The sequence below is a fragment of the Mus caroli genome, unplaced genomic scaffold, assembly GCF_978045245.1.
Source record: "Mus caroli unplaced genomic scaffold, Mus_caroli_1 scaffold_6, whole genome shotgun sequence".
Classification (NCBI taxonomy): Eukaryota; Metazoa; Chordata; class Mammalia; order Rodentia; family Muridae; genus Mus; species Mus caroli.
Genome location: NW_028227261.1, coordinates 82019498 through 82037277, shown reverse-complemented (window position 1 = coordinate 82037277; position 17780 = coordinate 82019498). Strand labels below are relative to the sequence as shown.

Here is a 17780-nt window from a genome sequence, read left to right as displayed (position 1 = left end):
TAAGGGGACCCTTGTGAAAGAGTTGTTCAACCCTCAAGGGTGTCGTAAAACACAGGGTGAGAGCCACAACTCTAGCTAATATTTGAGAGTCTTTAATGAAGGAATTAAGTTAAAATCAGATCATGTGGTGAATTCTAACCCAGTCTTAGTTGTGGACTTCGAGGAAGAGGAGACTTGGACACAGATATATATAGAGAGAGGCCATGTATAAGGGAAGATGGCAGCTTTAAACCCAGAAAGAAAGGCACTAGGACAAACGACTCCTTCTGGTAACCTGGTGCTAGAGTTTTAGATTTTACAGTTATGAGAATTTTCTGTTGTTTAAACTCACTGAGGTGTTTGATGCTGGAAATGCCTGGGCAGCCAACAGGATCAAAGGTCACAGAAACTGAATGGCAGAATTAAAATTCTGTTTTGTGGTAAAGACACCATAATTAGCCACTAATATACTACCACTTCTCATCTATGTTAAATACCTGCACTTTGAAACACTGTATGACATGAGTTACGTATTAACTCTGTTGCTTAATCAGGAATTGCTAAAAAAAAATATGTCCATGTTCCTTTAAATTCTTTGTAACTTTTTACTCTAGTAAACTGCTCAATCTATTCAGAGGCTAATCATGATTTTTAAAAAAAAAAAAAAACAACCTGTTCAAGTTAAGCATTATTAATAAAGCCATAATAGTAAGTCACATTATATGGTAACATGCTAAAACCTGTCATCACCCCTCCCATTATGGCTCAGAACAAATACTGGTTTCAAGAATGATCCACAGTATTAGATAATAGTAAAGCACCAACAAAAATGTCTTCTCTGACATTGTCCCAAGAAATTTCAACACACAGCAGGACCATTATGACTTTACCTGTATCATTTAGACTAACAGGATACAAAATCTAGAGACATACTCTGTGGTGGGAATCTGTCAGAGAAGTCATTCTGTAGAGTCATATTTACCAGCTAACTGAACAACAATGAAACACTGAGTTGCAGAAGTCACAACAGGTCCTTCACTTTCTGTAAATGTTTAAAGTGGGAGCAAATAATAATGATATGAATTCACTTTGGTCATTTTTTTATTCATGCTTAGTGCAAAGTTCCAGGGATAATTTGTAGTGAAATGTATACATAGATTAATTATAAAAAAGAATCTGCTATTGGTAGAAAATGTACATGCTACACAATTGACTATTATATCAGAATGACCTGTATCCTCATTTGCTCTACTTCATACACCAGGGACTTGTCTCAGGAGCAGCCATGGGTTCAATTCTTAACACCACACAAACTGGACGTGGTAGCACACACCAATATTCCCAGAACTCAGGAGGTGAATGTAGGATTGGAAAGCCAAGGCCATCCTGGGCTATATAATGAGTAAGGCCCTCGACTGGATTCTATATGATATGGTCTCAAAAGGATCCCCCCAAAAGAGAGGCGGGGCGTCCAACTTAGTTCATCTGGTTCAGTGTTTCTCTCTAAGCCAGAACTAGGTTTTCATATCACAGGAAAAAAAAAAAAAAAAAAAAAGAAAGAAAAAACTGATCCCTCAGGATAAGAGTTGAATGTATCTGTGAATTCATCAGATGTTCTGATGGCATGACTTGATGTCATGATAGTCTTTTGTTCCAGCAGTGTATCAGTAATCTGCCTCCCCAAGTATACTCACTCTTGATGTCAAAGGTTAAAAAACCAGAGAATATCCAACTGCTGCACAGAGCTCACAGTGTCAGGCACAGGGGTTCTTAGAAAGTGTCAGGTAGCTTCTAAGACTAGAAACATGCTACTTTCATAAATATCAGGGGCTAGTCTAAGCCGATCACACGTGCACTCACAAATGGAGAGATCTTTATAGATGGGCTTAACAAACATTAGGCGACGATTAGGTAAAGATTAGGCCAGGTGATATGTGTTAGTCAAGACCAGTAAGTAGACAGATAGATAGATAGATAGATAGATAGATAGATAGATAGATAGATAGATAGATAGATAGATAGAGATAAATGCTACTTCTGTGCTAATAGAGCCATTAACAAGGAAAGCAATCTAAAGCATGCCCAAGGTATCAAAGGAGTGCCTGGGAGAAGGTACAATGAACTACAGATGAGTCATAGACATTTAAGACCTAAGCCTGTACTTCCTTTTAAGTTAAAAAAAAAAAGTCAAAACATAATTTGAATGAAAGATAGTATTAATGATTTATTACAAATGAAAAAATTACAATGTAAAATGTTAAAATGATACTGGTGCACTAGCATTTGTTTTTTGTTTTTTGTTTTTTGAAACAGGGTTTCTCTGTATAGTCCTGGCTGTCCTGGAACTCACTTTGTAGACCAGGCTGGCCTCGAACTCAGAAATCCACCTGCCTCTGCCTCCTGAGTGCAAGTGCTGGGATTAAAGGTGTGTGCCACCACACCAGGCGGTGCACTAGCATTTTAAGTTGCAAGAATTACCATTGACGCTGAGAAAGAAGTTACAGATCCTTAGAGGACAAAAATCGAATAGAGAATGTAAAATGTTTCAAAGGTCACACATTTTTTATAAAACAAACATTTGACTTAGGTGACATATGCTTGTGTTTGCATCTGTAGTGTCCTGGGGTTCCCCTGCATATGTCTACACACCTGGTTTTAGGACACTCCTACAGAACAATTAAATGCAATACCACAGCTCCAAATAGAGGAACAGAGTGACCCAGAATAACCAGAAGTGCTGCCTGGAAAACTGGCCTGAACGGTACAGTTCCCACAAATTTAGCATTATACTAGAAAGCTGAACAGTTTATTGAAAAGACACATTATACAGATCCTGAATCTTTGTACAAAATTACACTGGACTAAGTGATAAACATTTATCTTTATTATTCTGATTAAGGAATATCACAGAAAAAAAAATACTTGCATTCTAACCCTAACGTCCAAGCACAGGAAATTAACATACTCATGCAACTCAAGGGGTATCATGACATTCTGAGGGAAAAAAAAAATCAGACTAAGTGCTATCCTACACAAGCTTATACATAGTTGAAAAGTTTTGTGGTGCTAAGTCAGTACAGAGCAGGTGTGATTGGGCGCAGTTAGTACTTGGAGCATATGAAGACACCAACCAGCAGACCTGGGCTTCCCTGGCTCTGATCTGCTGTTGAATGATCACAGGAAGATCTTCTGAAACTATTAAATCATGGTCTAATTTCCCATGCCCAAATACCTCTCTGACAGTTAAAAATCCAGATGTGTTGCAGCAACATATTTTAAATACCAAAGTACTTATCTGGGCCTCATTCTCCCAAAAGTTTTAATGAGAGTTTTTGGAAGATGAGAAAATTAACTAGATTCACTCAAACAAAAGGAACAATTCAAAATGCAAATGGCTTCCTATTCAAAACCACTGACATTTAGTATTTGGGAGTTTGCCAATGAAAACAGTAAAGTAGAAAGAACAGAAAGATCTGCTGCAAGTTGAGAAGAGCCACTGTGTCTTCTGACATTGTGGATTAACAGAGAGTAGCATGTGCATCAGAGCTCAGGCCAACTTAAATGGATATCCACCACCATAGCTTTATGTGCTATAACCTTCCTTGCTTCAATTCCTGCAGCCACAGTGGGACAATGAGTTTAACAGTGGAACTAGCAGTTATATGTACTGTAAGGTCAAACCTTTACTGATTGATGTTCACAATGGAAATATTCTGTTTTCCTGTTCCTCTTTCATAAAATAATTAGATTCGGATAAGAGAAAGATACAGACAGCTCCTTCAGAGCTCACATAGTGTCCAGGAAAGCTGGGATATTATAAGCAACAAGCACGGAGGGCAGGGAAAGTCTATCCTGACCCTGAGTAACTGAGTAGTCAGAGCTCTGTCTACATCTACAGTGATTCAGTCAGTTGTCATTCTGTTTAAATTTACAAGTCATGTGTTCATTAAATGATAATATGTTTACATTCCCCAATAAACCCTTCTGATATCAACAGACTAAGAAAAACAAACAAAAACATTTATCTCTTAATAAAATAACAAGCATCAAACTTCAACAGGAATGTTCTGTTCTCTTAGTCCAAAGCAATCATATTCACAGAGAACAGTCAACTACTAATATCCGCAAATTTTAACTTAATAATCCCAGTAACAAGAATAATCATAACCATAATATTCATAATAACCATGCACCTATCAACAGTGAAAGCAATACTATGAATACAGCACAGCAGAAGAGAATCACACTAAAAAAGTCACTCCTCCAAAGAGATGATACACAAACACGAGGATGGGTGGCCAGAGTCCACATGGCTGAGATGCCTCCTCAGTCCTGAGGAGCTGGGACTATAAACACCTGCACTGCCCTAGATATCTTTATATATCTCAGAAATGATATTCTTTCAGAAAACATTTTAAATGGAACCATCTTATAAAACTACCTATAATAAAAGTAATTTGTCAGATTAGAAAATATTATTCCAATAAAATTATATAATTTAAAATATATTAACTATCCTTATTTTCAGTATCTTGCCACTGTAACAGCAAGTAAACATTATGTCTGTACCTCTTAGTCAAGAGGTTTTGAATAAACCAAATTCTTCCCTAGTGATTGGAGGTAGGCCTGAACTAACTAGCTAAGGCCTTTAACACAAAGTACTGACTTCCAGATAAAACAGGACCACACTACTGACCTTCAGCTTCTCTCAGAGTCTCCTTTCAAGTCTCCAGCCTTCCATCCAGCTTCAAGCAGTTTGGAACAGCCTCCATAACAAGTTAATTCTTTGAAATCAGCCGGACTCCTCACTAAACCAGAATAAGTCAGGTAAAATATGCACGTGTGTATTTATTCATACACAGGTTCTGCTTCTCCCTAAAGAACTCCAATAGTAAAGTAGTGCAAGTCACTGTCCACTGTCTGGAGCTAAACTACACAAGAACAAATTTAGCTTCTTAGGGCACGGTTACATTAACTACAGAAACTGGACTGAAACCTCAATTTCTGTTGACTGTTATTCAACACTTTCTAAGACTCCCATTTTCATTTTAGCCACTATGCCAACCTACATAACATTTGCAACCTTGAACCTAAAGTCACATCACGGTACCTTGCAGGAGAGAGGTGATGCCCTTTCCTTTTACATTAACACAACACCCTCAAATTTTCACTCAGAATCAATCTGATGCTTTGTAAGCCTTACTTCAAGCCTCATTTCACTCTGTCTCCAAGCAGGCCATGTAGAGCTGTATATGGCAGTCTATGGATGAAAGCCACACTGGAAGACACCTCTTGAGCCATGGTTGCCAAATGGACAGAGACTGACACCTGCCTTCACTGGGCTCTCTCAGATGCTTGTGCATGCATTCTGGTCTTGAAAACACAACTAAGCAGCCACAACCCAGCACTTCCTTCCTTCAATCTATCTTCACCATAAGGAAACAAAATATCAAAATCCTATGTTTTCATTTTTTCTCAAATATCTACTGGTTCTTAGAATACTGAAATTTGGTTGTTAAGCAACTAGCATGACTTCCTTGTGGCGTGGTTTTTCATTTAGAGTGTCACTGTTTGTTTGAGTATTCTGGTTACAGAAGTATGCAGATATGTCCTGCAGCAGAAGCAGCTCAGAAAAATGGAAAAATATTAAAGGCTTGGGAATGAAAAGGAGACTCTCATTTTGGCATCCAGTTGAAACCTCAAATTTGCTGAGAATCAGAAAGTCCAACATTACTAGGCTAAGGTTTCCCCTATTCTTAGCCATGCTGAGACCACTTCTGATACTCCATTCCCACAATACACAGTGGCTCCAAGACTAAACAGCAAGTACCATTTTGTTGGAGCATATTGGAGATTGGTTCTAATGCTTTGATTTCAATGGGGACCTGCATTTCCGAATGCTAAAGGTCCTTGTCCACAGTTGGTTTTTGATCGATCAATAAAGATGCCAGTGGCCAATGACTAGACAAAGGGAGATGGGGCAGGACCCTTAGCGTTGTGTGGGCTCGGACACAGGGGAGAGAAAAGAGAGATTGCCAGGACTTGGGGAAGAAGGATGGGTCGAAGGAGCTGTAGCAGAGAAAGCCAACCAGCCATGTGAGAATTCGGGTAAGTGGCCACTGGCCACTTCTCTGATTGGGCCTAGGTTAACAGGGGAGGTTTAGGAGCGCCCAAGTCATTGAGTGAGCCAAGGAATTTCAAAAGTAAGCTAATCTGTGTATGCCAAAGAGTTCCCTGGGCTAGTGGCTGGAAGCGTGTGACCTACAAGGAGCACAAAGCAGTGTAGCCAAACTCACCAGTGACTGACAGGTGAGTAAAAAACAAACAAAAATCCTAAGAAGCACTCAACAAATATGAGACTAGATATCCAGACTAAAAAAAAAAAAAAAAAAAAACATTACCAGAGTCCATATACCTAAGCCCCATCACAAAAAAGTCAAACAACATGAATAACCAAGACAACATGTCAACTCCAGAAATTAGCAACCTTGTTGTAATATTCTCTGAGGAAATCAACTTCTTGATAATACCTATTACAATGATTACAAGACAGTAACTATAAAGATGTTCAAAAAACAAGAATCAATTTGGTACCTAACTAGAAGTGCCACCTCTACTGACTAATATTCATGGGACTGGAATATACTGTAAGTGCCAGAGGAGAAAAGTAATTTTCAGTATCACCCAGCTATGAGCCCTATGACCTACTACAATGACCTGCCTTCAAGACACACTAATGCAATAATAGCACAACCACTTTTATTCTTAGACTTCAGGTCCACTCAGTAATATGAAACCCATAGTTGACATTGCTAATGTGGCCAAGAACCTGAGACAAGATAGATTAACTGGGACCTAGTGGAAAACTTACTACTATAATTACTCTGCTAAGGCACACAGCAATAAAATAACTCCTAATGACATACTGCTATACCCATAAATCAATGCATCAATCAAAACACACCAGAGAAGATTCTTCTTATAATACATGAGAATTAACACAGAGACCCACAAGTAGGCAATATACAGAGTCACTAACTTCAGAGTACTCCATTCTAATTGAGATGTTTTCATCAAATCTTTGAAGACCCAGGGAGCTATGCAGAAGAGGAGGCAGAAAGGAAGGAAGAGCCAGAAGTAGGAGCCACATGAACAGTGTCCTCTGGACACCACAGGAGTGATGCCCATATGAACTCAAAGACTGTGCCACCGTACACAAGGGTGGCAAAGGTTCAATTTCGACAGGATTCCAGCACTGAAAGGGGTAAGTGGGCACAGGATCAAACCCCTAACCAAGGAGCTACCTATAATTTGACACCCATTGACAAAGAATTTTTACAATGAAGACTCACTAGGTATATTAGCCACACTTCAGGGAAAGGCCCTATGCCCAAGAGTAGTTGGCCAAGGCAAAATGAACTCACTGGTATCTTTGTAGCCTTTTTATTTTGCTTTGTTTTCAATCTTTTTTCATCTTATGAGAGTTTTGTTTGATATTCATTGTGTGGGTTTCTCTGTGTTTCTTCTTGTTGTTGTTTTCTTTATTTTTTTTTTTTGTTTCTTTTCTCCTTGTTTTTAAAGAAAGAAGATAAGGGAGGTGGAGATCTTTGAGAAATTAGGAAGAGGAAATAAAATACATTGCATAAAAATTTTTCAACAAAAACTAAAAATGGAAATGGCAAAAAGTTCAAGAACATAAAGGAGAATATGAACAAATGACTTATATAAGCACTGTAAAAACAAATGAAGGAAATAATAAAACCAATTCAAGAACAGAGGTACTCCAAACTATCTGAACGTGACCTTACAGTAGTAAAATTGCCAGTGCCTCCAAAGAGATGTGATACCACAGGGATCCTTCAAATTCCATAGGTTATGGCTATTGCTTCTGGTTGCTAACCACAACTGGGCAATCCTATGGCTGAAGACACCACACATCTTGGTCACATGAATATATATATACATATATATACATGTATATATATATATATATACACACATATATATATATGTATATATATACATATATATATACGTGTATATATGTATATATGTGTATATATGTGTGTGCATGTATGTATACATATGTATATATATATGTGTGTGTGTGTGTGTGTATATGTATATGTATACTTATATATGTATGTATATATGAAGTCACTATTCTGGCAGCTGAGGAAGAAAACTCAGCAATAGTCTTCCCCAGTTTTATCCCTTGTGTTGTAAAATCCCAACTAACTTGCTCACAGAGATGCTTACTGGTGAAACAATGGCACAACTGCTTCAGGGAAATCACCATCTGATTTGTGATTAGACCTGAGACCCACCTCAAATAAGAGAATTTATGCCCTAAACCTACTCAAACAGCTCTACCAGCTAGGGACCAAGTGTTCAAATTGTTGTACACATGGTCAAAGACCCATGTCTTAGAAGGTTATAAGCACTTGGAGTTTATAACACTGGTTTGAATAAAAAGTTCCCCAAATGATCAGCTATTTGAATACTTGGTCTCCAACTGGTGGCACTATTTGAGTAGGTTTAAGAGGTGTGGTCTTGCTGTTGAAAGTATCATTGGGGAACAACTTTGCTGTTTCAAATCCATCCACTCTTTCCAGGTGTTCAAGCATCAGACCTCAGCTTTTCCTCTAAGCTACTGTCTGCTGCTTGTTGCCATGCTTTGCAGCCATGGCAGAATCTTATTGTCTGGAACCAAATAAACCTTTCTGTTTGGAACTAGGCTAATCGAAGACTTTCTCAGATCATGATGAAGAACAAAGAGAACGCTACATCAATGTCCTTGCACAGAGGCAGAATTGACAGGGTTGTGGATGTGGCTGGAGCGGAGGCCTCAAACAAGTTAAGGTTTCAGCTCCTGGGACCTGAATTTTCCTTCAGATGAGAATGAGATTATTAGTTCCAAAGCCATTGTGTTCTTGATTTGGTGATACACTTAAGAACTTTGATGAACACTACTTGATTAGCTTCCTAGGAGTTGCTCCTGTTTTTCACCCTGAAAACTACATAAAAGATTTTAATAAACTTGCTTGGTATAAGCCTTCATCTTTTGCATGGCCTGGTCACAACTTTCTTGTCTTCTTTATTATCTCTTTCCCAACCCTCCCCCTTAGAAACTTATCACTGAAAAAAATGACCTGCTGGTCCAGATCACACTTCCTTCTATGAAGTCATAGTGCTTTATCACTGTAACAGAAAAGTAACTCATATAAATATCTTCCTCCCTTTTTTCCTCAGTATTGCCCTCCTCCTTCCCCAGATAAAGTCCTGACTCATTCCTGTTACTTTTCTATTGCTGTAATAGAACACCATGAGCAAGACATTTTATGAGATAGAAGGGTTTATTTGTGCATGTGATTTCAGAGGGCTAGAGTACATAATGTCAGAGCAGAGGAGGTAACCAAGGCAACTGAAAAGCCAGCTGAAAGCTCACAGTTTGAGCCCTAAGCTGTTAGCCTCAAGAACAAACTCAAAATGCAAAGGTCTTCAAATTCTCAAAGCTTGCCTCCAATGACATACCATCCTCAACAAGGTCTCAACTCCTCAGCCTTGCCCAGACGCACCAACCACTGAGGACCAAGTATTCAGATGGCAGGATTACAGGGGACAGTTCCATCAAATCACCATAGTTACAAATACATTTTGCTGAGTGGACAGATTGTCAAACTTCCCTAAAACATTTATCTTTATATTCATAGATTAATGCTGTCCTAGGCCTTAATTTCTTTATCCAGTGAACAGTTGTTAATGTAGACTTATGCTTGGTCAGTTACTGAGAAAAATAGTGTTGAGTACTCAGCATTACCTCTTCCAAAGTTCAGTACAGAACACTTAAAAGAAGATTAAATCCATGTTAGAGTTGTACTATAAGAAGGTGGGCTGTTCTGTGGGCATGACATGGTTGTGAAGCTCATGGTCATAGCATTTGTGACAGACTGCATAGTTTTAACACAATGCTGAGCCAGTTAACATACAATCAAAGATGTATAGAGCCTCATAGGACTGCACACTAACCAGGAGAGCTAATGGCAATTTAGGGTTATGGTAGAGGTGTGGGTAGCAAGGGGAGACAAGAAATCATTGTCTTCAGTGATATAGTCACTGGTTAATTACTCATGTTCTAATGGACAGTTGTACTGGTAGTTCTTGTTTGGTTGGTTGGTTTGGTTTAGTTTTGTTGTTGTTCTTCTTCTTTTTCATGTTGTTGTTGCTGTTTTGTCAACTGAACACAATCTAGAGCTAAACAGAAGAAGTAACCGTATATTAAAAATGCTTCCATAGACTGGCCTATAGGCAAGCCTGTCTATAGGGCATTTTCTTTACTAGTGATTTATGTGGGAGGGCCCAGCTAACGTAGAGGGTGCCATCCCTGGGTTATTGAGATATATAAAAAAGTAAGTTAACAAGCTAGTAAAGTAAGCCTGTCAGCAGGACCTCTCCATGGTTTCTGCTTCAGTTCCTGCCTCAGGCTCCAGCCTGGAGCTCCTCCCTCAACTTCCCTCAGTGATGGACACTGACCTGAAATGTCTAAGATGGTAAAGTCTCTCCTCTCCAAGTGATGGACAGTGACCTGAAATGTCTAAGATGACATAAAGTCTCTCCTCTCCAAGTGATGGACAGTGACCTGAAATGTCTAAGATGGTAAAGTCTCTCCTCTCCAAGTGATGGACAGTGACCTGAAATGTCTAAGATGACATAAAGTCTCTCCTCTCCAAGGTACTTTAGAATGTTTTCACGGCAGTAGGAACTCCAACTAGAAAAACAGCTTCGCACCTGTGCTCACATGAGTGAACCTGATTAAACTCAAGGTCATAAAGCAAAAAGAAAAAAGAGAAAAAAGAGGACTTGCAAGTGGGATAGGCACTTGGTAGAATGAGGAGTTGATGGGATTGGGAGGAAAAGATTGGTTAGAGGGAATAATGCAACTAGACTGAATTATATGCATGTATGAAATTGCCAAAGAATCAATCAACTTAAAGAAAAAGGCTTGTAGCAGAGCTTGAACAGGAAAGCCTGACCCGTAGTAACGACTCTCAAAACCCAGAGTATCTAAGATAAAAGCTGTAATTTTCTATGTAAGTCATCTCTGAGTGTCTTTTTTTCTGCTCTGACTTACTTTCTCTACTGGAAGAATCTGTTTCTGCTACTATATAGCTATCTCTGGCCAATTCCCTTTTCTGGGAGACAGGAACCAAGAATCTTCTCGAAGTGTCTACTTTACGAAGTATGGGAAACAATTATCAAGAACGTTTAAAACAGTGGTGGAATCTACCCAAGGAGTGAGGGAAACCAACCTGGCGTTCACTGCTCTTTGCAAATTCAAGAACCAAGCATGCACACAACAAAAGTCCTTTGAACCAATATAATGACCCAGGCTCCAGAAGTTTTCTAGGCTGCACTGTATGTCTGCTCTATATCTGAACACCACAATCTAGCCATTGCTCTTCCTAGAATAGTAAAGGGGAGTTAATTGCCAGGATCCATCAGCTCTGGCCTCCAGAGAGCAAAAGAGAGCTGAATTGCCAGGAGCTTTTGCCCCACCCACATCCCCGCCAACTCCACACCTCCCTGCCTTCCTCAGTTTACCTCTGGTGTTGAAGCTTCACCTTGCCTCCTATTCTATTTCCACTGTTATAAGACCACATTTTATCTTTATATCTACCAGATGAAAAGTTACAAGTCACAAACTTCCAGAGAGCAAGGGAAATAGTCCCTCAATCTCCTAAGAGAAACCAAACTTAAGCATGTATTGACTTACAGCACAAAGATTTACATTATTTTACAGTGTGGTGTGGGTTGGTCTGATGCTACTTATATTCAAGTGCTAGATTCTATACCACAAGATCTGATTGGTCCAATTCAAGCAAATCCTCACTTATACCAGCTTTTGTTGTATAATCGTTGCCCTTGCCCCCAAAGTTACCCGTGATTGGTTAATAAAGAGGCCTACGGTATGTGGTATGTTGCTAGGCAGAAGAGATGCGAGAGGCAGGCTTGGCTTCAGTTCCCAGCTTGGGGTCTAAAGCAGGGATCAGGAGAAGTAAGAACTGAGAAGTTGCCATGGGGTTGCATGGATCATGAACACGTGGTCATGAGGGCTGACCGCTTGGAGTAAAAGCACCCTAGGCAGAGCAGGACAAGTGCTATCAGGTCTATTGACAGGAAAGCAGGCAAAATAGCATAAAGTGCTTTAGGATTTATTATAAAGTTTATGTTTTTTATGTGAGATTTAAGGTAGGGTAGAAACTCCCAACAATATTTACCTCAACAACGGTGCAATTTAGCTTCTTCTCAAATCGCAAAATTATTGTGGACCAAAGAGCTTAACATAAAACATAAAAATCACTTCATATTTTTTCTGGATGATCTAAAATGCAGAAGCTGTCAGCCCTAACTTGCTTTGCCTCTATGGGAAGGAAACATTCTTATATCTATCTATCTATCTATCTATCTATCTATCTATCTATCTATCTATCTATCTATATCTATATAGATATAGATATATATAGTATATAATATATAGTATATCTGTTTTAAACTGGATATATATATATATGTATGTATATATGTATATATCCTAAAACAGGCATGGTACAGTCCCAAATAAGATAGAATACCAGTCTAGGAGCAAGCTAGAATGCTACAGCTTTCTGGAGGTTTCATTATTACTGCAGAAGAAAACATAATATTTTATATCAAAACAACCCCGATATATCACGCAGTAAAATAAACAAGTACCATTTTTCTTGAAGATAAAAATTCAAGACTGTGAGGCTAGAGTGATGGCTCAGCAGGTAAGAGCACTGGCTGCTCTTCAAGCAGAACTGAGTTTGGTTCCCAGCACCCACATCAGGCAGCTTACAACTATTTGTAACTCCATCTCCTGGCAGATCCAATACCGCCAGTCTCTGAAGGCAGCTGCACCCAAAAACAGATACAAACAATTTAAAACAAAATAAATTTCTTTTTAAAGATCCTCAAAACATTTAAAAAATTATCATTTACAACTCATAATTTGTGATTTCCTGAAAATAACCAACTTCTCTGTAAATATTATTTAATGAAATTTCTGAGAAATGTAATGGGCACACACACTATGAGCTTTTTTTTTTTTTTCTTAAGATTTATTTATATGCCGGGCATGGTGGCGCATGCCTTTAATCCCAGCACTTGGGATTTCTGAGTTCGAGGCCAGCCAGGACAACCAGGGCTCAGGGCTATACAGTTAAACCCTGTCTCGAAAAACCAAAACCAAAACAAACAAAAAATATTTATTTATTTATTTATTTATTTATTTATGTGCATACACTGTCACTGTCTTCTGACACACCAGACGAGGGCATCTGATCCCATTATAAATGGTTATGAACCACCATGTGGTTGCTGGGAATTGAACTCAAGACCTCTGGAAGAGCAGTCAGTGCTCTCTACCGCTGAGCCATCTCTCCAGCCCCACTATCAGCTTATTAAAGATGTGAACTTCATCCTTCCTTGACATTTTCCCCAGAGATCTAAAATAAATGCTTACAATAGAGTATTCGGCATCTCTGGGGCATTCAAAAAAGTTCACTGAATGAATTTGCCTAAAATAAATTTTGTTGTGGGTTTTTTTTTTTTTAAACCAAGTTCACACAGAAGAAAGGCAAAATGAACAACTGTTTGAGGAAGCAGAGTGGCAGCAACCCAACTTACCAAAACAGTTTATTGCTGCCATGGCAACAATCAGGCGGCTCAACTCAGTGTGGGTCTTTTTCACTAGACCAACACAGGAAGGCAAACTTTGCCCTTATTAACCTTCCATCGGAAGGGCTGAGGACCGGTCTATCAGGTGACACTGATAGTTTAATAACCTCTGACAGCATTTGGAAAGATAATCATCCACTAGATATGTTAAGTCCTGGTTCGTCCACCAACTCTAGAAAAGTCAACATAACCTGGAGAGGTTAAGTATCAAACATCTGCTGCTGAAATCTGATAAGGATCAAAAGGGAATGGTCATACTCATACACAGTACCTCTCCCTATTTCGTTTTTTTAAATCGTTAATTAAAAAGTAAGAACTTGTAGACAACTGGATGGAACTTGAAAATATCATCCTGAGTGAGGTAACTCAGTCACACACACACACACACACAAAAAAAAAAAAAAAAAAACCGCACATGTTATGCACTCATTAATATGTGAATATTAGCCATCCCATATACAGTCACCAAACCCAGACACTATAGTAGATGCTGGGAACTGCTTGCTGACAGGAGCCTGATATGGCTGTCTCCTAAGAGGCTCTGAGCCTGACAAATACAGAGGAGGAAGCTTGCAAACAACCATGGAGAAGGGACTGAAGGAGCTAAGGGGGTTTGCAGCCCCATTGAGGGAGCAACAGTGTCAACAGGCCAGACCCCCCCCCAGAGCTCCCAGGACTGGACCATCAATAAAAAAGTACACATAGAGGGACTCATGGCTCCGGCTGCATATGAAGAGAGGATGGCCTTGTTGGACATCAGTGGGAGGAGAGGCCCTTGGGCCTAAAGGTGTACGGATTCCCTAGTGTAGGGGAATGCCAGGGCGGGAGGACAGGAGTGGGGGAGGGGGAGCATCCTCATAGAGGTGGGGGTGGGGGGTGGGGTGGGAGAGGAGATGGGATACAGGTTTTAGAAGAGAAGACTAGGAAAGGGGAAAACATTTGAAATGTAAATAAAGAAAATATCCAATAAAGAAAAGAAAAAAAGAATAATAACTGCATGTGCTGGGAAGATGGCTTGAAGAAAAGGCATAGCCTACAGCAACAGTGTTCAGTTTTTTTCTACTTCCCTGGCTGAGACACTGAGGGGTTTGTTTGTTTTTCCCCAACGTGTATGCAAGGTCCTCACACCCAGTTTTTCAACATAATGAGTCACTCAGCCTCCTTGCACAAAATTCCCTTACCCGAGGGAGAAGCTAGGATGATATAGCTTGTGCTGTGGAGCAATCCAAAAGAACCTGATGCCTCCCAGGGCCTTTCCTTTCTCGGAGACCAAGTCTCAGATCCACAAACTCCCACTTGAGGCCTCTCAGGTCTATTAAGAACAGCCATAGCTCAATAAAATCGCAGCTAAATTCCAAACACAAAGCAGAGAAAAAAAAAACAAAAAACAAAAACAAACTTCCAGTGAAACGCGGAAATACAACGAAGGTGAGAGTGACCTTCTCACCCTAAAATCGCCCTTGTACTCCTTTCGTTGTCGAGAATAAAGTTAGTAACTAGGTAATAAGTTATGTTTTCTTATTTGTAAGGTCACAGTGTGATTGTGTCCTTTCATTTACTGAATAAAAGCGATTGTTTTCAGCTTAGAAGACCTGAGATCAAATTTCTGTTTTTAATCAACTAAGCAAGTCATTTGACGCTTGTGAATTTAAATTTCTAGTATTTTTTCTCATTCAGTCCTAAACAGACAAACGTACTTCCTAAAGTATCCTTAAAATAAAAGGAGTGACGTTGTGCACATCAGTAAGTATGAGAATACAGTAATGCTATAGTTTTCTTTCCGGCCTTAGCAAACACAACTACTATTGTATTATAGAATGTCAGGCTAGCAAACTGCTGAGGGTAGCTTCTTAGTGCGGCAGGGAAACAGCAGAAAAAGGTGACAGGTGAGGTCATTGTGAGCCACCCAGAGTGTGCCAGCTTCAGCTGCAGGAGGCTACAGGTGCCAACCACCACAAGCTTGCAGGAAACCCTGAACTCCTTCCCTACCAGTAACTCCAGATCTCTTTCCCTTTTCTTTGCGGAGAAATCACCGCCAGTTGTCGAACAGAAAAGGCGATTCACAGATTGGGTTTTCCGTTTGCGAAGCGCACGCCTCCCGCGTTCGCCTGACCACGCACCTGGGAATGAGTTGGGCCTCGTCTCCGAGGCGCGCATGGAAGTCCCGCCACGCGGGGCTCGGGCTCTCCGGCTCTGCCACTTCCCAGGCGCCCTGGGCCTCAGCACTGTCCCGACCGAGCGCTCCGCGGAAGCCACGCGCGAACTCCGGGAAGGTGATGGCGCCATCGCGGTCGGTGTCGAGCCCCCGGAACACGGCCTCTGCTTCGGCCTCGGCCACGTGCAGCTCCGCGCACAGCGCGCCGAACTCCGCACGCTCCAGGCGCCCGGAGCCGTTCGTGTCGTAGGTGGCGAAGACGGAGCGCAGCCGGGTCAGCTCCTCGGGGTCCGCGTCCGCCTCCATGGCGCCGCTGGCCACGGCGGGGCTCCGAGCTCCGGGGCTCGGCCAGTGGAGCAGGTCCGGCCGGTTCCACCACCTGCCGCGGGCGGGGGATGTCCGGGTGAGGCGGGGCGCAGGAGAGCCAGACGCTCCCCTCCAGCTGCAGCCGCCAGACTGCTGCCCTGAGCCACAGAGCGCCACTGGTCACCTTCCTGTGAGTAAGCTCCACCCTACCTTGGAGTAAAGACACAGGCTGGCTCCCAGACTTTCTTCTGCAACAGCTGGACCATCTCTCTGTTAAGCTTTGGGGATTTGCTGGAGGCGCAAACACAGATCATAATTATTCAAGTTCTCCTCTGCACCCCAGATACTGACCCTGCTTGCCTGAACAGTGCAAACACACCCGCACCGACCAAAGGGGGAAAGTGAGTAGAGATAAGATTCTAAATTGGCTAAAGTTATTGGCCATGTATCCTCTCATAATTCCAGACACATGGTAAATCTGCCTATTCAAAAGATTCTGCTTTAAAAAAAAAATAAATAAAGTACCAGAAGTCCTTATTCTCTAATTCTATGTTCATTGTCATGTTGATCTCCCATATCCCTAAGTAGAAACAAACTTTCACTCCATGACTTCTTGGCCTTAGAAAAAACGAATGCCAAAATCACTTAGAGAAAGCATTCTTTTTAATTTTTGTACTGGAAAAAAATTTTAATCATGTTTTCCCCTGTCCCAACTTCTCCCATATTCTCCCCCCTCATCTTCCTCCCTACCTAACTTTACATTCTCTCTCTCTCTCTCTCTCTCCAAAACAAACAAAACAAAATATCCAAACAAAAGAAAAAAGACCAAAACAACAACTCAAGCCCTGTGTCCTGGCCCAGGGCATGATTGATATCCTCAGTGACATCCCATTGGAGAAAAACTTATTTTCCATCAGTTAGCAGCAGCATATAGTTTCTTGATTAGTGGAAGGAATTTGCACCTACTTCCCTTTTCACTTTATGATTTTTATTTTTCTGGTTTGAACATGTGCAGATGTTGCCACAGTCCTGTTACTTCATAAAGGATATCACCACTCCTGCTGTGTGTGGAAGACACTCTTGCCTTGTAGTCACCCACTGCCACTAGCTCCCCAAAGTTTAGGGCTTTATTTTATGTATTGCCATTTCTTTTCATTGTCTACTTTCTGACTGAGGCAGAAAAACAACAGCAACTGTCCTTACAGGTGTAAGTTTTCAGAAGAGAAAAATGGGAGGGTTGTGTTAGAATGGACTGGGATGTAATAGAATATATTTGATTGGCTATGTTAGGTGAACTAAATGGGGTTTTTGATTGCTGGACTTCAAACTTTTGATAGTCAGACCTTGGTAATCAATCAGTGTCAGGAGAAAGAAGTTGTCAAAAAAAGGAGTAGACCTTAGTAGCTAGCTTTAGGAATGTAATCTAATGATTTTTAGCAAGGCAGAGGGAATGGGTGAGAAGGGCAAGACCAGACAGAGCCATGCTAGCCAGAGTCGGTTCACAGGGGTCATCTCAAAAGGTGACTGGGCCAAAGCAAAACTGAAACTCAGTAAGGTAAATTCCTTACTTTCTAAGTTTTCT

The 17780-nt window shown here is 40.6% G+C and overlaps 1 protein-coding gene across 2 annotated transcripts in view; it reads right to left on the bottom strand.

The window, feature by feature from the left end:
• The window catches only part of Rasef (RAS and EF-hand domain containing), an 80552-nt gene extending 63966 nt beyond the window's left edge, over positions 1 to 16586 (bottom strand). The window contains exon 1 of one of the 2 annotated variants that reach the window (XM_021160795.3): positions 15858 to 16586. In XM_021160795.3, the coding sequence (XP_021016454.1) occupies positions 15858 to 16198 (341 nt within the window). In that variant the 5' untranslated portion in view covers positions 16199 to 16586. Of the gene's footprint in view, positions 1 to 15726; positions 15788 to 15857 lie in introns of those variants that run through there. The other variant, XM_021160794.3, reaches the window with a different exon arrangement.
• Positions 16587 to 17780: the final 1194 nt, after the last annotated feature.